Genomic DNA, 20,199 nt, shown 5'->3' on the forward strand with positions numbered 1-20,199 from the left:
ACTTCGCAGGATCGCTAGATGGCCCGTCGAGCGTGTGTGCTCAGTCATGCCCAACTCTTTGCGGCCCTGTGTGGTCTGCCAGGCTCCTCTGTCCATGGGATTCTCCAGGCAAGAATACTGGGGTGTGTTGCCATTTTCTCCTCCAGGGGATCTTCCTGACTCAGGGATGGAACCCAAGTCCATCAGTAGCTTCCAAAACCACATCCTGATGGCCGGGGGAACAAGGAGCGAGGAGGCTGAAGAAGGTAGGACTCCGGACTCAGTGGAGGGGTTCAGAGCTTGTGATTTATTGACATGAGCATGGGGGCCCCAGGACTTGTCCCTCGGATGGGGAAACCGCCACCTGGTCTGGGAACAAACCCCTTCACGTGGAACACCACTTCCGGGAAGCCCACCGAGATGGACACAGATAAACCCCTGGCAAGGCTGCAGGCATATTTGGCAAAGCCGTGGAGCCTTGGTGGAAGAGCACAGGCCTCCGGGGGTGCCCCCAGGGCTGCAGCCGGAAGCAAAGCCAACAGCTCATCCCGCACAGGCCCACCTGATCCGTCTGGCTCGGGGCCAGGCCGGGCCCAGGAGGCGGAGCTGTCCACCCTCCCTGGGAATACTGCGGAAGTGGCCAGGACACCCGAGTCCACGGTGGAGCTCTGGCTGCGGGGCAAGGGTGACGGGGCCGAGCACTGGCCTGGGAGGGCAGGGGTCACCGGCAGCCGACTCAGGGCCCCAGACTGACAACCTGCACCTTTCCCTTGGGGCCTGCCCCCAGCCGCTCTCCCAGGCCTGGACGCTGAGGGTGTGCTGCGTCGGGGGGCCTGCCTGCCCACCCCTGCTGTCTGGGAGCGGCCCCACTTGTAAAAGCAGGGCTCAAGGGCTCCGGCTGCCATCTTCCATACAAGGAAGGCGCCGGCATCAGTAGCTTGACTCTTCCCCAGCCCACTTAATGTTAAGAATAGACACTAATAATACTTAATCACCCCTCCCTGCGGGCAGGCAGGGGCGCTAGTCCTGGGACCATTGCCCCCGAAGCCCCGGGCACCCCCGTCCCCGCTTCGGAATTCCAGTCTGACGCAGGGACTCGGTGCGACCCCATGCCCCACCAAGGGGACGTGGAGGCCCAGGGCCACACGGTGACCAAGGGACAGAGCTGGGGCTTTAACGGGGGGCCGTGGTTCCCAGACCGGCGCCCCTGGCTGGGGCCTCTTAAGACCGTGGCCTGACGGGGCAGTGGGTCAGGACTCAAGGAGACCGACGGGGCCCAGTCCAGGTTGCGGGGGGGAAACGGCCCTGTGACCAGGCGCTGCAGGAGGCCACCCCTCTCGGCGGGAGAACAGGGTCCCCTTGACGACCCCTCCCTAACCCCTGTGCCCGGAGGGCCTGACGGGGGGGCTTCTGGCTCCCGGAAGGTGGGAACTTCGGGTTAGACGGAGCAACACCCGGTCACTCGGCCATCAAAGCTCTGAGCCGCAGTGACCAGCTTAAGAGGCTTCTACAGCGAGCCGGGGACCCTGCTCAGCCACTTCATTCCTGCTGCTGGGGCTGGGAAGTTGGGGGGCAACGCTGAGCCTGGGAACGGGCCTCACGAGGGGCTCTCAGCCGCCTCCCTGGTGAGGAGGGCCTGGGCTTCCTTAGTGCAGCCGGTCCTGGGCCCTGCTGCTGGGGGGACTCTGACCTCCTCCACAGCACCCCGCGGCCCAGTCCCCAGTGACCTTCTCGGAAGCCTCGCCTAAGCCACCCGCCACGCTTCCCCACCCATAACGAGGATCGTACGTCCTCCGGCCAGAGGACCCCTCCACCCTCTGCTTCCAACTCCACACCGACTGGGGGGTGGGGAGCCAACCTGTCACGCACTTGCTGCAGCCTCGGAGCCGCAGGGGCCAGTGGGCGGCGGGCAGAGGAGGGCCGCGGAGGCCGGGGCTGGAGCAGACTCCCCTCTGCTCTCCCACTGCCTCCACAGGCGGTCAGGGCCCCTCGACCCGACGAAACCAACTCAACCGCAGACACGCCAGGCCCTCCAGAGCATCCCAGACAGCGGCGCGGGTCTGCTGTTGGGCAGGGCTCGGGCCCTCGGCCTAGGGTCCGATCAGACAGGGGGACGGGACCAGGAGGGCGGGGAGGCAGGTGGGGCCATGGTCACCCCAACTCTGGAGCCCCAAGGTCTGGCCCAGGCCGTGCAAAGGCAGAAATAACTCTGCTGGGGAGAATATTACTCAAAATTACGCCGCTCTGACAAAACAATCCTGCTTTTGTTAAAAACAAAAAACTGAAGTGTGCTCCGGGCATCCATCCCAGCCCAGCGGCCCCAGCCTTGCCCACAGCTGTTTAAGGCACTTGAATGGCTTATTTACACCACCTGGAAAAGTGTGTGTTTCAATCCTGATTGAGAGAAAAAAAAATTTCAGTAATACTGCAAAAGGAGCATCTCACAAAAAAAAAAAAAAAAAAAATCAATACTTAAAAGTTTCCTAGGGAATAAAATAAACGCGGAGCTCCGCTTAAGTTACATGACCCACGGAACCTCTTGGCACTGACAGAACATGGACCAAACCTGAAGTGCTGCTTCTGAATGAAACGTTTCCCGGGGAGAAGACGACCACAGATGGGACACACGCGTCTTTGTCTGGGCATCCCCTCCGTGGAGCACGAGCCGAGTGCGGGCACCGGGGAGGCCACGGGTGGGCGCCCCGTCTCTTTCCCACGAGGCCCACCCTTCCCACTCGGGCACCCCCAAGCCCTCGGTCACGGGCAGTGTTGGGGGAACAAGAAACCTCTGCCACTCCCTACCGGTCCTGCCCGGAGGACCCCCAGCGCCCGGCCACCCCGCGTGCGTGCAAGGCGTCTTTGGTGTGGCTGCGGCCGCCACCCGGGGCCTGGGTCCCGCCCCCCGCCCCCGCCCCCGCCCGAGCCGCTTTCCTCCACGAGGGCGCTCGAGCCGTGGGGGGCATCACCTGCCCACCTCCCGCCGGGTCCTAAGGCATCTGTGGGGGAGGAGCGTGGGGCGGGGGGCGGAGGTCCGCGCCTCAGCTTCTCCGCGGCGCGTCAGGCTCTGGCTCCAGCAGGTCCTGGGGGTCCCGCAGGAAGACCACCACGACTGTGATGTTGTCATGTGAACCGCGCTCGCGGGCGGCGGCCACCAGCGCCTCGGCCACGTGCAGCCCGCTGCCCTGAGGCCCCGCCAGGTGGCTGCGCACGAGGTCGGCCACCTCCTGGTGGGGGACCACATCGAAGAAGCCGTCACAGGCCAGCAGCAGGTAGTCCTCGGAGCCCGTGAGCTCCCGCGAGGCCGCATCCGCCTCCCCAGACACGTAGGGCTTCTGGAAGACGTCCCCTGGGCCGGGGGAAGGTGGTAGGGAGGGTGGTGAGGGCCGGGCACCCTGGCTGGGCTGCGGCCACCCCACCTCCAACGTGCAGCGGCTCATGGGGCACACGGCTGCCAAAAGGTAGCTTCATGCGGTGCCAAGTGCTCCGGCGGGGACAGAGCAGGGCGGTGAGAGAGGGGGCTGGGCCCCTGGGGGTGCAGAGAGAGAGCGGGGAGGCGTTTCTCAGCCCTGGGGGGAGGTCTGAGCCCCCGACGGAAGCCTCAGGGGCAGGAAAGCAGCCTCATTTACAGGCCGCCCAGGAATCACCTTCAGCCCACGGCCCTCAAGGCCCCGCCAAGGGCTTCCCCCCATCCTCCCGAGAGACTGTCTTAAGGACTGTGACTTTAGCTGCCTTATCTGGCTGGGAGGCAAGCTTCCAAGGCGTCTGCACCTGCGCCCCGGGTTCACCGAGCCCCTCCGCGGGTGACCCTGCCGTGCCGGCCCCCTCCCAGCCCCTGGCCTGCTTACCGATGGCCCTGGACACGGCCAGGGTCCCGTTGACCCTCCAGCAGTCCATGTGCGACACGAAACCGCCCAGGGCCTCGATGCGGTCCTTCTCGTCCTGCGGAGACAGCCAGGGTGGGCAGGGGGGCTGGCGGGCGGGCGGTGGGGCTGGGGGTGTCCACGCCGCCTGAGGGGAGGCCAGCTGGCTTCCAAGGCAGCACTGGGGACCGTGCGGCAGTGAGACGCGACTGACTACCTGAACCGCCCCACAGAGGCAGGCGCGGCCGAAGGTGCTGGTGCCAAGGCGGACACGCGCTGTCCCCCCGCAGCTTTTTGGGCTTGGGGAACACGCTCGCGGCAGCCGAGAGAGCCAGGGCCTGGGTCGACGCAGGGCTCTCCGCTGCCGTCTCTCGGGGGATACTGCGCCTCCCCGTCACAGGCCCCTGGGCAGGGCTGGGTGACGCTGAACAGGCCCTGGATGAGCTCTGGGGCCCCCAACCCCGGCCACTGCCTGGCTCCCTGGAGCTCCACCACGGGGCTCCAGGCCTGAGAGGACTGCACAGGCCCAGCCCAGCCTCGAGCCCTGAAACTTTCTCCGACCTCCAGAAGCTCCCTGGGCGGAGGCGTCTCCAACGGGGCTGCAGCCACCCCAGTGCCCGCCCCGCAGCTCCCGTCTCTGCCCCACGCTGGTCCAGGTAGGGCGTCCTGGGGCATGGGCCCCCCCGCCTCAGCCCAGCCGCCCTCCCGCCCCAGCCTCCTTACCACCAAGCCCAGAGCTGCTGGCAGGGGGGTGGGTTCCTGTAGCTCCGCTCATCCAGGCCCTGCCTACCGCGTCCTCCCACAGCCCCCGCCTTCCCAGCCCGCTCACCTGTGACCCCACTTCTGAGAGGGCTCACCCATCACCTCCCCACTGCCGAGCCCGGAGCTCCACGACCCCAACCCCGCCCAACTCACGGGTGTGTGTGTCTGTGTGTGTCCTGCAGCCTCTCTAGGCCCCACACCCCCAGGGAGCATCACACCGCCAGCTCCCAGGTCTCAGACCAAAGGCATGGCGGCCCTCCTGGGTGCCAAGGACTCCCGGACTTTGTATCCCTGAAGCCCAGACCCTTCCTTCTCAGCACCCGCCCCACCCCACCCCCCGCCTTCACAGGAAGGCCCTCCCCACAGCTGCCCGACATCTTCCCTGCAACCCAGCCCACAGCTTGCCCTCTGTTGGTCCCACTGTTCCAGAAGCTGCCAGGCTCCCTGCCAAGCGCCCCCTGCCACGGGAGCAGTGGCCGCTCCCGTTCCCCGGCCGCCCAGCAGGCCGCACCTGCTGCGGGGTCCGGCTCAGCCTCCTCTGGCTCGGTCTGCGTCCCTAGCACCTCCTCCCGGCCCGCTGCCCTCGGGCCCCAGGCCTGGCCCCTCCTAGCTCAGACCTGACGCCACCCCCGCCCTGAGGTCTCCCTCACAGCCCGGTGCTCCCCGCCTGTGCAGGAGACGACTGCGCGTTAACCCTGCCTCCCGGGCCGCCTGCCCGCAGATACCCAGCTCCGTCCTGCAGCTCTGGGCTCCGAGTCGCCGAGACAGGGAGGGCTCTGTGAGATTCCTGGCGGCTAGCGCGCCCAGCCTCAGGGGACCCACTGGAGCGAGGCGGGGCACCCTCCCTCTGGAGGACGGGGTCTTACCTGCCGCTCGGGTCTGTGTGGCTCCATCAGCTTCACCGCCTGTCCCTGCTGCACCAGCAGAACCTGGGAGTCCCCGAGCCAGGCCACGTGCAGGGTGCTGCCCGCGATGAGCGCGCACACGCCCGTGGTGCCGCTCTGCAGCCGCTGCAGGGAGACGCGCACGCCGGTGAGGAGGGCAAGGCCGCCGCCCGCCCGCGCCCACACCGGCCGGATGCCCACCCCGGAGCGGCGCTCAGCGGGAAACGGGAATGGACGCACACATGCAGGGACCCAGCGGCGAGAAACGGGCGTTCGTTCGCATCAAATCCGCACGCACAGACGCTGCCATCCGTGGTGTCAGAAAGCGGAGAGCTGGGGGGTCCGGGGAGCAGGGACCACAAAGGCTGGAAGGAGCTTCAGGGGTGAGGGGGAGTCTGTTAGCGTGGTGAGGGGCACGCGGGCGCAGAAACACGTGCTAACACCCCCCAGCCGATCCTCTGGACACGTGGAGCCTGTCACGTGTCAAGTACACCTCAGCCAAGGTGTGTCTGGATCATCACGCCCTTAGCTGAGCACCTGCCGCAGGGAACCCTTTCTCACTCCTGGCTGGCTGGGCGCCCACCCCGGGGTCTCGGACCTGGAAGCTTTTCTGTTCAGATGCAAAGTCCAGCCTCATTGATCCTGATGAGGGTCTGTGCTCAGACAGTGCCCCCTTCCCCACACCCCCTCAGGGGCCACCGGGCTGTTTCCAGGTCTCTAAAACCATCTTAGCATCCACCCTGTGGGGCCAGAGGACCTTGAGGTGTGAGGGGAGGGGAGGCGGGCAGTCAGGTCAGGAGCCAGGTGCACCCTTTTTTCTTTCAGAAACAAACGGCTTGTCCCTGTAGCTGCCGACGCGGGCAGCCCGGGGTGACCTGCCTGGGGGCCGGGGGAGGTGGTTACAATGCGAAACAGTAACACCTTGCTGTTACTCTCTGTCTCAGGGACCCGCGCTCAGTCACCTCTCACGTCACCACGGCAGAAAGATCACACGCCGCGACGGAGGCTCCAATGACGGAGGTTTAGCAACAAGGTGTTGTTCAAGGTGCCTGCTGTGTTCAGACATGACGCTGCTGCCTGCTTGCAGATGAGGGCAGAGTGCAAACCCAGCCGTTATCTGCACCGGGAACCCGACACGGTTACGTGACGTGCTTCATCGCTGCGTGCACATCGCGGAGGTGGTCTGGAACCAAACCCTCGAGGCCTCTGAGGTCTGCCTGCCCTGATCCTGTGCTTTGTTCTCTGCATTTTACGATGTCGTGACAACAGAGGGCCTTCTGAACCCTGAAGCGGGCCCTCGCTCCGCTCCCAGAGCTAACTCCTAGAGAGTGAGCGCTAGTGTCTCCCCTGGTCGTGCTCCGTGACCTGCACGAGCCAGCTGGTCTGAGCCCAGGTCCTCAGCCACTACTGTGGTCCCTGGTCCAGGCTGTCTCCCCCCGGCCCTGATGACTGGGGACCACCCCGTGGTCCAGAGACCCTGCTGCTGCTGCTGCTAAGTCGCTTCAGTCATGTCTGACTCTGTGCGACCCCACAGACGGCAGCCCACCAGGCTCCGCCGTCCCTGGGATTCTCCAGACAAGAACACTGGAGAGAGTTGCCGTTTCCTTCTCCAATGCACGAAAGTGAAAGTGAAGTCGCTCAGTCACGTCGGACTCTTAGCCACCCCATGGACTTCAGCCCATCAGGCTCCTCCATCCATGGGATTCTCCAGGCAAGAGTACTGGAGTGGGTTGCCATTTCCTTCTCCAGGGGATCTTCCCGACTCAGGGATTGAACCCAGGTCTCCTGCATTGCAGGCAGACACTTTAACCTCTGAGCCACCAGGTAAGCCCTAGCCTAGTCAAACCATCTGATTCTCAGCTTCCCACCGTGCCTGCCCACGGGGGCCAGGGTGAAGGCTCGGAGGCACGCCGTCCTCTGTCCCCTGGCCTTCCCGGCTGACCCCGGGGGCTTGCCGCGTGGCCCTGGCCTGGGGTGGCGTCACTTCTTGAGAACCATGAGGCAGAAGCCCCGCGCCTGTCATCCTGCCGCCCCTGATTAGGACACAGTCTCGCTGCCCGCCCGGTGAGCCCCGCACACCCTCCGCTGGAGAGAGCCCCGAATGGGCTCCGACCACAGGCCCTCGAGGCGGGAGCGAGAGGATAAGCCGGCCAGCGGGCTTCGGAGGGGGCCCTTCCGCTGCCTTCCTTGCCGAGGCACGCCCCCGGCGCCCCCACTCTGCGCTCACCTCTCGCCGGGCTTTCCAGAGGAACATCTCGTCGGTGCGGCGGAAGGCCGCGCGGAGGGCCTCCGCGGGGTCCGTGGCCAGCTCCGGCCGGTGGGCGGCGACCGCGTGCACCTGCACGGACGCGTACCTCGCGGCGTCCGCTCCTCCGTGCCCGTCGAACACGGCGAAGTAGGCGCGGTCCACTGAAGCCTGGAGGGGAGTGCGGGACGGGACGGGTCAGGGCCTGGCTGGCCCCGGGAGGCCTCCGCCGGCCCGCGGCGGAAACGGGCGCTGGGGGATGGGGGTCTGGTGGAACAGCAGGCGTCACCACCAGACAGGCTGGGCGGGCGGGGGCGTGTCTTGGGGAGGACCGCGCGCTCCCCGGCCCAGGGGGGGCGGGGCCGATGACCCCGGCTGCCCAGACCCCGGGGGCAGGTGCTTATGGCAGCCGCGGGCGTCCCGCTTGCCTGGGCTCCCGCCGACGGCCCCGCTGGGCACCAGGGTCCCCTCCCACGCCCGGGCCCACCCCGGGCCCCCACTCACCTCCAGGCCGAAGAGCAGGTTGAAGGCGGGGAGGCACACGTGCCGGTCCTCCATCCTGCGGCGGGCGTTGCGGATGGCGTGTGCGGAGACCAGCCACTGCCGCTGCGGCGCCTGGGCCGCCGCCGGCACCTGCTGCTGCCACTGGCCGCACGCCTGCCAGAGGCGGTCGAAGAGGCTCCGCGCCAGGCCCGCGGCGTCCAGCACTGAGGGGCAGGACGGGGGGGCTGTTAGGGAGGCGCCCCCGCGGACCCCGGGGGGCTCCCTGACCCCACCCTCCCGCTTCCCAAGACCCCTGGAGTCCATCTGCCTGCCCGGCCCCCTGGGCACAGCAGCCTAACGACCCCCGCTTGCAGCCTGTGTCACCAGCTTCCACGCGCTTGGTTTGGAAACGCAGTCACACAGGAGCCCCTGCCCGACAGCATGGCTGCACCCCCAAGGAAAGAGCCAGAAACGCAAGGATAATTTAAGAACAAGTACAGGACCACTAATAACTGTGCATTAATGAAAAACGATATACATCCAACGACAGAGAAAATTACGGTCTGTTCTCCCAATGAAGATTTAAGCTGCTATTAAAAGTGACTTATGTGTAAAAAACAATTATCCTTCAATAAGAAATTTAAAAATAAATAAAACTGTAAAAAAAAAAGATTTATCATGTCCAAACTCTTTAACTGCCATCCAGCCCAGCAACGGCACCCGGGGGCTTGTATCCCAGAGAAACAAAGGCTAGCACAGGAGACCAGGGGGCAGTCCCGGCAGTCTTTTCTGCAACAATCGAGAGGAAGAACCGGCCCACACGTCCTTCGACGGGTGAACGATAAATTCTCGTATACAGCACCCAGGACAGCGGTCAGTGGAAGGAAGGAAGGAAGGAGCTCCTGACACAGAGATCTGGTGACTCTCCAGGGAGCCCCACTCAGTGGAAAAAGCCAATCCTGCGTGACATCACTTATCTGCATCCTCAAATGATAAGAACAGAGGGATCGGGGGCTGTCGGGGCTTAGGGTGCGGGCAGGCGGGTGTCAGGGTGGCCACAGCGATAACGCAACATCCGTGTGGGGTGAGACTACGTCAAGATCCTAGTTGTGCTATTTCATCGGTTTCCAAGACATTACCACTGGTGGACAAAGATGCGACGGTCCCCCCTGCCATTTCTCACAACTGAGGCCACGGCTACCCGAGTGCCAAGTTTAATTTTAAAAAGTTCAGGGATGGGACAGAAATCGAATTTGCGAGCATATGAAGTGCTTAGGTCACAATCTTTTTAAAAAATCGACACTGAGGGGGAAAAACATGAAAATGAGAAACACGAGGACGTGAAAGCCTCCGACCCACGTGGGCCCAGAAGACTTCAGAGGCAGGAAAGGACGTCTGCAGGGCGGGGTCCTGGGCCATGCATTTCCTTAAGGACACTTTTTTGTGCTTTCCCCATTTCCCACTGCAACCAGAGGCTGTTTTTTTTTTTGGCTGTATTGGGTCTCAGTTGCTGCATGTGGGATCTAGTTCCCTGACCAGGAATCTACCCAGGCCCCATGCTGTGGGGGTCTCAGCCACGGGAATCCCAGGAGCTGGTTTTTCAAACAGGTCCATAAATGCTCTGACACCTTCCCTTGTAGAGTGGGGCCAAGCTCGCTGGGGCGGGGCGGGTAGAGGCTCCCCTGGCCCTGCCAGACCGGGTCTCGGTCACACCTCTGCCCGTGGCGGGGGTTCTTAGAACTCCCGAGCAACACCAGTTTTGCAAGAATGGCTTCGAGGGACAGACTTGCCTGCGCTCCACTCCCATGCCGGGGGTGAGCTGATTAGCGCGGCGGGCCCAGGCCTGCTTGGAGGGCAGGGCGGGCTGAGCAGGTGCCCCCTGCCCCGGCCCTCGGAGACCCCAGGCCTGGCTCTGGGCGGTCAGCCGCACCAGCTCCTTCCCGCCAGCAGGTGGTGTTGGCTTCCCGCTGAGGGGGCAGGGGCATTCGTGGGCAGGCTGGCAGGCTTGGCAGAGGACAAAGGCGGTCTATCATCATGGCCCTCCTGCCAGCCTCAGGCAGGAATGCGTGGCGGGGCTGGGCTGGAATGCGGCTGGGCCGGGAGCCAGGGAAAAGGCTATGTGTGTGTGTGTGTGTCTGTGTGTGTGCGTCTCCCAGCACCCTCTCCAGCCCGTGAGCACGCAGGAACCCAGCCCCTGCTCAGGCCTGGCCCAAGGCTGCAGTCCTGCTGCAACCTGAGCCAACTTCCACCCTGGGGGAAAAACTACCAGGAAAGCGATAGAAGAGCCTGCAAAACAGGGCCTGCCTGATGGGAGGCTCACTCCTGGCCAGGCTCCTCCGGGTGCGGACTGCAGGCTTGGGAGCAGGGCAGCAGCTCTCAGGGACCCTCGAGTCACCACCCGACCGGGTTCCCAAACCTTCGCAGCTGAGACACGGCCCAAACTCTGAATTTTCTACCCCTGGCCCCACGGCTGCCCCGAGGTCGGCTCCCATGTCACCACCCACGTGTTACGCTGAGGTGGGAGGGCAGGCCCACGAGGGCTGCCCTGGGGTGACCTGGACAAGGCTGTCCACTGCCCAGGCTGCGGGGCTCGTCCTCCACGCCGGGGAGGCCTCTCCTGGGGCTCGGACTCTGCCACCCTGTCGTGAGCCCAGCACTGCCCACCAGCGAAACGGGAAAGGAAAGGCGGCCGGGTGACCCGACGCTCCCCTGCGGCCTGTCTCCCGCTAAGCCCCCGAGCCCCGAGGGGGGAACTCACGCGTCACAGGGGCCTTCTCCTCCGCTCCGTCCCCGTCTTCTTCCTCCTGCTCTGGCAGCTTCCTGAACTCAGAGAGGTCCGACTGCAACAGCTGGGAAACCGCCTCGTGGGCCAGGCAGGCGGCAAGCGATGGCGGCGCGCTCCTGGGGGGGGGGGGGCCTGGAGTTAGGACCCTGGGGTCTGCCCCGCGCTCCAGGGACAACCCCCGCCCCCTTCCCCTTGGGGAGGTCCTTCCGGAAGGAGTGGCGGCCGCTCGCACGCCACCAGTGGCCATGATGGGCAGGTGGACCTCAGGTCCTTGGGGAGCTGGATGGCCGTCCAGGCAACACCATTTACGGGGTGGTGCCTCGCTGGGGCTGGGAGGAGACCCATGGACGTGTGAGCTGAGTCTACTGGACAAACGGCCTGACGTCCAGCCTCAGACAGCTCCTGGCCCCCAATACCAGCCGGGGAGCCCTGCGGGTTGGGGAGACCTACGAATCAAGTCATGTGTGTTACAGATTCTAAGCCCAGCGCCTCGGAACGTGACCAGGCGTGGAAGCTTGGCTGTTGCAGAAGCCACTAGTTACAAGGAGGTCCCCCGGGGGAGGGGGGCGCCAATGCAATCATGCTGGCGTCCATATTGAAGGGGGAACCTGGGGCAGAGACCCCAGGGAGACACCCTGTGAAGGTGAAGACTGGCGAGCGGACCTCCAGCTAAGGACTGCCAGCAACGGTCAGAGGGACCGGCCCCGCAGACATGCGGCTCCGGGATCCCAGCCTCCGGAATCTCAGGACAACATGGCTGTTGTTGAGGCTGCCCGGCCCCTGGCACTTTGTCGTGGCTGCCCCAGTAGAGGAATGCGGGGAGCACCACACCCACGGGCTGTGAGCCCCCTTCATGCGGGGTCTCGGGGGAAGCAGGCCATCCAGGCAGCTGGCGCAGGGATCTCTGGGGAGGCAGCTGCCAGGGTGACGGGGTCATGCCCTTGGTGTGGCCGGAGGAGGGACGTGACACCATCTGACTGGGCTTTTTCAGGCAGGCCTAGCCTCGGACCGGAGGGGATGGGGCTGGTGTGTGGGGCAGGGGACTGGGTGGATCCGCACGGCGTCTCAGGCTCCCCGGAGGCCAAGAGGCCTAGGGCAGGTGGGCACGCGGTCTGGGTGGGCAAATGGGGTGGGGCAGAGTGGCTGACGGGGGCTGGGGAGGCGGGGTGACGCCAGGGGTGCCGCCTGGGGCCGAGTCTGGGAAGCGAGACCTGGCTGGCTGCTTCCCAGGCAGACAGGCTGCGCAGAGCTGAGGGTCAGCGCAGCCGGGGTGGGGGGCAGCAGGTGACAGGAAGCCCCCAGGCAGGAGAAGAGGGTCATGCGGGGGCTCCGGGAGGCCTGGGGGTGGAGAGAGCGAGGCCAGCGGGAAGCACTATGGGAAACTCTCACCACGGGCTCCGGGGCGTGCGGGCGCAGCCCCCAGACTCGGGGACTGGATCCCACCATGGAAGGCCCCAGCTCTCTGGGCCCCAGGCCTGGCATCCTGGCCTGTCCCCGAGGCCGGGCACGCCCAAGGGCGGCTGGACACTGTGCCAGGCAGAGCCAGGCCCTCCCGATGGCTGGGTGGGTGTGCTCCTCTGGGCACTCCAGGAGAGTCTGCAGAGGGCCTGAGGGAGCTGCTGGGATGAATCTGTCGGGTTTTTTTTCAAAATGAGAGGCTGACTCAGGGGCACAGCCTCTGGAACCTGCCTTTGAAAAACAACCAGCCAAGATCCCCTTGGCCCCGTGGGGATTTCCTGCCCGGATCTGGGCCTTCCCTTTTCACAGTGGGGAGAACTGTGCCTCCGCTCCCCGGTTCCCAGTGCTGGGCGAGGCCGCAGAGGCTTCCTGAGCCCCGGAGTCCTGGTGGGGGGCAGGGAGGTGGCTTCCGGCCTTGGAGGCAGGACAATGCCTGGCCATGGGCCCCGCCCGGTGCTCTGAGGCCACCAAAGACTCCAGCGAGGATGCCTCATGACAGGGACCAGGTACCCAAGAAACGAGAACCGCTCTGGTCCACCACCTGGCGGGTTTCCAGGGAGCCCGCAGGCCAGCGGCAGAGATGAAACTGCCTCTCCGTGACTGGGGGCCCGGCCCGCCTGGGGACCTGAGACGTGACCCCTGACGACAAGGAGGAGGAGGAGGCTCTCCCGCAGGATCCATTCACAGCCGGCACGCTCGGGCCTGGACGGCCAAGCGCCTGCACACGAGCTGCTGGGGTCTGCGGGTGGGCGCTGACCGCCAGACAGGAGACACACGGGAAAGAAATGCTGGGGAAGGGCAAGAGTAATGGAAAGCTGCTGCTGCTGCTAAGTCGCTTCAGTCGTGTCCGACTCTGTGCAACCCCATAGATGGCAGCCCACCAGGCTCCCCCATCCCTGGGATTCTCCAGGCAAGAACACTGGAGTGGGGCGCCACTGCCTTCTCCGGTAATGGAAAGCAAGTGCATTCAAACGGCTGGAGGGATTTCTCTGCTGGGGGCCTGGGTGCTATCTCCGGTCGGGGAACTAAGATCCCACAGGCCGTGTGACGCAGCCAAAAAAAAAAAAAAAAAACTGGAAAATACGAGACTTTAAAATAACGGATTTTAAGACCCTTCGAGGGGCGCCCCTGGCTGCTCAGCGGTAGAGGAGCCATCTGCCCACGCGGGAGATGCGGGTTCGATCCCTGGCGTGTGAAGCGCTCACGTGCCGGGGAGGATAAACAAGCCCCCGTCAGCACGACTACTGAGCCTGTGTCCTAGGGCAACGACTGAAACCCACACGCCCTGGAGCCCCTGCTCCACAGCAAGAGAAGCCCGCGACCCGCAACCAAGGGCCGCCGCCCGCCGCACCTGGAGCAAAGGAACAACGAAAACACGCTTTAAAGTATCGTCCAAGGTTGAGGATTCCCTGGCGGTCCTGCGGTTAGGACTCTGTGGGCTCCCTGCGGAGGGCGAAGGTTCGATTCCTGATCCGGAACTGAGACCCTGCTGGCTCTGGGGCTGTGACCCCTGACCTCTCACCCGTCACCAGCAGCAGGCCTGTACTGTTTGCCCGCGGGGACCCCTCGGGCCGCCCCCCGTCTCCGGCTCAGGCCCCTCCCTGCTCGGGCCTGGCAGGGACACCGGCCCAAGGGGCTGCTGCGGGCTTGGGGCCCTTGAACGTCCCTTCCGCCCCCCGAGTGCCACTGTGGTGCCTGGCCCCTCATCTCGCCCCCGTCCAGCCCGGCCTCAGCCGGCCCCAGGCCTGCTCGGCTCCCCTGGTCTACCTCTGAACTAGTTCCCCAAAGTAAGAGCAGCCAGCCTCAGCCTCTGCACGCGCCACACAGACGGACAGGCCACCCGCGCTTTCAGACCCGTGGCCGTCACGCCCCCGCGGCCGACTGGACAGGCCTCGGGCCCCTCCCAGGAGGAGCTCGGGGTTCAGGGTGGGAGCTGGCCTGCCTCCAAGGACACCGAACGCCAGCACTGGGGGTGACCAGTGACGGGCGATGCCCCTGGCGGGGGGATGAGGCTCTGAGGCCGCCTGGACCCCCAGTCCTGCCCACGACCCTCTCCCTTGGGCGGCCCGCTGCTCTCCGTCTCCCCGACTCCCTCTAAGCTGCTCAAGTCCCTCTAACCTCATCTTCATGGCCTGGGCAGTGGGGACACGGCCACCACCGCTCGGGTCTTGGTGGCTGGGGGACAGTGTGGCCTCGGGCCAGCCTCTGAGCCTCTGCCGCCCCGCCCATGAGGGGCTGGACCAAGGCCCTCGGTCAGAAAGGGAGCCTGTTGGGGAGCAGGGCCCCCAGCCCCACGGGACGGGCACCCTTACAGGGAGGGCAGACACAGACAGGCGGGAGAATGCCAGTGGGCACTCACGGCCGGGCTGGGGACGTGTTGACGGGCCAGGTCGCATGCGGGGCCGGGCTGCACCCGCAGCTGAGACCAAGGTCGGGGGCGGCCCTGACTGCTGGTCTCTTGGATGCAGAGACGGGGCCCTTGTGTCAGTTGAAGCCCCCCACCCCGCAGGCTGCAGCCCCGGGAAACCGAGGTGGCTGGTGGGGGCAGACGGGATGCCCATGTGGAAAGTGACCAGGAGTGAAGGTACAGGAGAAGCTAATGGGGGGGGTCACGGTACCACGCCCCCCTCCCCGCACCCCGGGGTCCTGTTGGGGTCACGGTCCCAAGCCCCCTCCCTGCCCCTGCCCCTGGCCCCCATCCCGCACCCACACCGCTCACCGGCTATTTAGGAAGTCCAATGCCAGCTCGGCCAGCTCGCCTTCCGCCTCCTCGCGGCTCAGCACGGGCCCTGGGACCTTCCATGGCAGGGGGCTCTCCGGGCTCAGCGGGGCCGGGAAGTCACGGAGGAGCGCCTCCAGGAAGCCGGGGGTCTCCTCTGCCATCTGGCCGCTCTGTTGCGGGGCCCCCGCAGCCATGCCCAGGGCATCGGGGGGGCGGGGAGCTGCTGCCGGGGTCCTCGGTCTTCGTCCTGCGGGGAGACGTGACGGTCAGCACCTGGGGCTGGGGGTGACCGTGCCCACGCTCTGCGATGCTGAGTGCCCACTTTTCCCTGCTTCCCCTTGGAAGCCGGGGCCACACCGAGACCGGGGCTCCAGGCGGAAGGGCAGGGCCACCCAGCTTTGGACGCAGTTAGTTCTGAGGCCCATGTCTGAGGGACAAACCCTGATGGGGGCCCTGGGGGGCCCAGAGAGGTGACTCCTGGAGACAGAGCCGGGGGGCGGGCAGAGGGCTGTCCGGCTAAAAGCGGAAGGTGTGCTCCTGGGGAAGAAGAGCCTGAGCGGGCCGGGGCCAGGCCCCAGAGGCAGGTGGACGCGGCCTGTGGCCTCTGAGGGGGTCTATGTGCCCTGGGTGGCCGCCGGAGGCAGTGCCGTGGTGCAGCAGAGGGCTCCGCCGGGACATTCGGGGCCTGGGGGGGGTGGTCAGGCCTTATGTCCTCCCAGGAGTCGTCCCAGGCCTCCTGAGGCTTAAAGGGGTTGACTACAGGCTAAGTGTCTCCAAACATCCCGACTGTCCTGCGCTTCAAACGCCTGGAGGATGGGGGACCCGGGGCCCCCGACCCTCTGAGGATCAGAGCTCCTAACTCGGCATGAGTCTCTGGGAAGGACGGGCGGGTGCGGGCTTGGGGGAAGGGAAGCAGGACGGGTGATGGGCGGAGGGTCTGGGGGGCAAAGGGAGCTAAGTTAAGAAACACGTGGAGCAGGAAGTGGCAACCCACTCCAGCAGTCTTGCCTGGAGAATTCCATGGACAGAGGCCATACAGACCACGGGGTCACAGAGAGCTAGACACGACTGAGCGGCTGACAGACACACGCCTGTTCTACAGCACTGTCTACCCTTGAGTAGAGACGTGTGTCTTTGTGAGACACACGAAGGCGTGACTTACGACACACTTTCGTATTTAAGGAGAGGAGGTTCTGCGGACAGGCGCGCACTCACAGTCACCCCTCCTGTCTGCTCACCCCTCCTGTCTGCAGCCCCCAGCTGCAGAAAGCACACAGGGGCACCAACGAGGGATGGAAAATAAAGTGCGACCAGGTCAGAGCGGGCGGGACGCTGCGCTGCACCCGCAAGGGTGTGACTGAGAGGGGAGGCACCCGGAGAGGCCAGGCCGGCCTTCTACCTCGCTGCCGGGGGAGGGGGGGGGGGCTGGCCTGGGGACACCGTTCCCTGGGCCTGGAGCCTGCTCCCCTCAGCAGCAGCAGAGCCTGCTCTCCGCTCTGTGCCCAGCGCCCCTTGCCCGAGCATGACTGCCCGTGCGGGGTGCTGGCTGGCGACTCTCATGGCCTGGGACCCGGGCCTGAGGACCTGCGGGGGGCGTGGGAGGGACCCTGGGCCACCAGCCCGTGCTGCCACCTGCTCGACCCGTCTGGCCCAGCGTGGCCCGTGGCCAGGCCGTCCTGCTCTCGGCACGAGGCCCCCCCGGCACTGCTGCAGTGGAAGTAATGGTGCTGCCACCTAATATCCGCAGGGGACCAGTGGGGTGCAGCCCACTAAGGGTGTCCGGCCCCTCCCCTTGCCCCGAGACGTGGAGCTACCACCCCCACCTTACAAGGCAGGGCTGCGAAAAAAGGGCCATGTCAGCTACCCCGGGTCCCAGTCAGGAGCCCGGCTGCCAGCCCACTCCTGGAGGCTGCTGGCCTCGGGGGCCTGGCCGCTTCCAGACCCCTCCCTCATTTCTGCGCCGGAGACCCGAGCACTCTGCCCCACCTCGGCCGAGAGCCCCACACTGTCTTCCGGGCTCTACAGCCCTTCTGCTTGCACCTGACTTGTCAAACTCCATTTCTCTTTTTCTTTTTTCCATTTAAAGTATCTACTTTGCTCTAGTTTACCCATCTTGACTTAGAAGCTCAATTCGCATGTCTGTAAGCCTGGGTTTTTCTCCGCCACATGGACAAGGCAGCTTCCTGTGGAGTCCTGTTTGACTTCCCAACAGGAGGGAAGACAGAAAGAGAGCCTTAGGAAAGGAAAACCACACCACTGTTACAAAAGTATCATCTTCCTTGTTACAAATTTTTCTATAAATGGAGAATCTTATTTCTTCATCCATATACAGCCACTGAGAAGAGTATAGCGGAAACCTTTTCCTGTGTACATATTTTCTTCTTTTTAATACATTTAAGGTGAAGTAATGTGTATGCTCAGTCACGTCTGACTCGGCGGCCCCATGGACTGTAGCCCGCCAGGCTCTTCTGTCCACGGGACTTTTCAGGCAAGAATCCTGGAGTGGGTCACCACTTCTCTTCCTGATGCAGGGGTCGAACCTGCATCTCCTGTCTCCTGCCTTGGCACGTGGGTTCTTTACCACTAGTGCCACATGGGAAGCCCAAAGTAAAGTATACATAACACATAATTGATCATTTTGTTCATTTTAAGTGTGGGTTTCCCTGATGGCTCAGTGGTAAAGAACCCACCTGTCAATGCAGGGGACGAGGGTTCGATCCCTGGGTTGGGAAGATCCCTTGGAAAAGGAAATCGCAACCCACTGCAGTATTCTTGCCTGGAGAATCCCCATGGACAGAGGAGCCTGGCGGGCTACAGTCCACGGGGTCATAAATTCAGACACGACTTAGTGACTAAACAACACGTGACATACAATTCATCCTTCTACTCATTCCAAGTGTACGGTTGTGCCGCATTAAGCACACTCACGTGCAAGCACCACTTTCACAGGATTGACTTCTCACCAGATTGTAACCTGGGCCCCCACGCCCACCCGGTCTCCGGGTGTAACAGCACCTCTATGCGAGGCTCCTTTGTACACAGCTGCTGTCAACGTGAGGGCAGAGAGGTGGGTGTCAGCTTCCTCCCAACACCCTCTGCAGGTGCAGCCTGAGGCCTGGCCCCTTAAAAGAGGAAGCTGAGACACTCAGTGGAACGCGGTGGGCAGCAGACAGGTCCTACAGGCAGTGCTGGCTTCGGGCCACATCAGAAAGGAATTCTAGGAATGAACCTGCGGAGGTTGGCCTAGCGGTCTGCGTCCTGTTTACCTCTCTCCACTGTGCTGACTACAGGCCTGGACTCAGTCACGCTGCAGTGAAGAAACAGGCTCCGGGAGGGTCAGCAAACCCCCACGGAGGCCGCACAGGCAGGAAACGGCCAAGCCGGAATCAGGTGGGGTCTTCCCGGCCTTTGTCATTTCCAGCTCAGTGGCAGGAGAAAAAGACTTGAAATGTGACCATCGGCCGGATATGGCAGGAAAGGCAGAAATGAGCCTCCAGTTCTATGGCTGCAGCCCCAGGGGGCACAGCTCACCCTCGAAGCCTGCCCCAGGGGATGTCAAGAGGATGTGTGTCACTCAGCACGTGTCACTAAGGGTACGGTCCCCGCTGGGTGCCAGGCTGCGGGGCGGGGCCGGGCGGGCCTGGCACGAAGACCCCTACTCCGGCCAGCTGCCACTCCCCGGCTGCAGACAGGCTGAGGAGCCGGCCTGAAGCCGCGCAGCTGCAGCGCGGGGCCTGCGCCTGGGGTTCCATCGCACACGCGTCTGGCTAACGCCGCTGCACGCAGCCCGAGCGCTGGCTGAAAACGGAAACACTCGGATATACTCGGGGCCGAGCCGGGATCGGGGGGCGCCGGGGCGCAGCTGCGGCCCGGCACATGTCCGGGGGGCTTGCTGGGGTAGGGGTCTGGGCCGGGGGTGCGGAGAGGAGCGCGGGATCCCGGGCAAGCTGGCGCATCGCGCCTCGGCCCCTCACTGCGCGCCCCGGCTAGCCCGGAGCCCCCCGCCGCACCCCCGGGCGCGCAGCCCCCAGGCCCGCTCCGGGCCCCCGACCCCGGGGTCCCCGCCCTGCAGCCCCCAGCCCCTCGCGGCCCCCCAGCCTGCCCTTTCGCCCCCGCCGGCGCCCCCCCTGCCGTCAGCACCCTGCCCCGCGCCCCGCGCCCCCCAATCCCCGCCAGTCTCACCCTCCGCCGCTCTGCCGCCGGGCGCCCGCCTGCCCGCCGCTCCGGCCGGCCCCGCCCACTTCCCGTCCGGCCGACCCCGCCCACTTCGCCTCCGGCCGGCCCCGCCCACTTCCCGTGCGGCCGTGGCGCAGGCGCAGTCGGGCCCGGGCGGGTGGTGCCGGCCTCTGCTGACCCCTGGCGGCCGCGGCTGCGGGGCGCGCGTCTGCTCCGCCCTTGGCGTCCGGGTAGGTGGACAAAGCAACCCCTTCCTCGGGAGCGCCCAGACACTGCAGCTTGCACAGTCGAGAGCGGGTCAGCGGCTGGTGGAGCGGGGGTGCCACCTGACGCTGCCTGGGGCTCACGACCCTTTCGCTGCTGTCACTTCAGTCGTGTCCGACTCTGTGCGACCCCATAGACGGCGGCCCACCAGGCTCCCCCATCCCTGGGATTCTCCAGGCAAGAACACTGGAGTGGGTTGCCATTTCCTTCTCCAATGCATGACAGTGAAAAGTGACAGTGAAGTCGCTCAGTTGTGTCCAACTCTTAGCGACCCCATGGACTGCAGCCTACTGGGGTCCTCTGTCCTTGGGATTTCCCAGGCAAGAGGACTGGAGTGGGGTGCCATTGCCTTCTCCACACGACCCTTTTAGGGACCCTTAATTTCATATTGCCACAGACACACACTTACTATCTGCAGGCCTGGAGGTCGGAAGCCTGCAGGGTCTCAATAGCCTACATTCAAGGGTCATCAGGGTGCCCTTCCTTTCTGAGGGCTCTAGAGGAGAATCTGTTTTCCCTTCTTTTTCAGCTTCTAACTGCCCCGCCTCTTTTAGCTCATGGTTCCACCTTCGGAGCCAAGA

The 20,199-nt window shown here is 64.8% G+C and overlaps 1 protein-coding gene across 1 annotated transcript; it reads right to left on the bottom strand.

Annotated features, from left to right (window-relative positions):
- Window positions 1–266: 266 nt before the first annotated feature.
- PPM1F (protein phosphatase, Mg2+/Mn2+ dependent 1F) lies at window positions 267–19,418 on the bottom strand. The gene is made up of 8 exons (XM_043901135.1): window positions 19,361–19,418; window positions 15,176–15,425; window positions 10,972–11,114; window positions 8,235–8,437; window positions 7,713–7,901; window positions 5,468–5,611; window positions 3,825–3,918; window positions 267–3,325 (listed from the first exon to the last, which is right to left on the bottom strand). Exons 2-8 carry the CDS (start codon window positions 15,370–15,372, stop codon window positions 3,018–3,020), a joined length of 1,278 nt encoding a protein of 425 aa, XP_043757070.1. The 5' UTR covers window positions 15,373–15,425; window positions 19,361–19,418; the 3' UTR covers window positions 267–3,017.
- Between the last annotated feature and the right edge of the window lie 781 nt (window positions 19,419–20,199).

This window comes from Cervus elaphus, chromosome 5 (genome assembly GCF_910594005.1).
Source record: "Cervus elaphus chromosome 5, mCerEla1.1, whole genome shotgun sequence".
NCBI lineage: Eukaryota > Metazoa > Chordata > Mammalia > Artiodactyla > Cervidae > Cervus > Cervus elaphus.

Bases quoted from the DNA above. Each gene is read 5' to 3' on its own strand.
- PPM1F (XM_043901135.1), bottom strand. From the start codon at position 15,372: ATGGCTGCGGGGGCCCCGCAACAGAGCGGCCAGATGGCAGAGGAGACC. The intron at 11,115-15,175 runs GTGAGCGGTGTG...CCCCCCCCCCAG, and splicing joins TTGGACTTCCTAAATAGCCG to GAGCGCGCCGCCATCGCTTG. The intron at 3,326-3,824 runs GTAAGCAGGCCA...CCCCCGGCCCAG, and splicing joins GGCCGTGTCCAGGGCCATCG to GGGACGTCTTCCAGAAGCCC.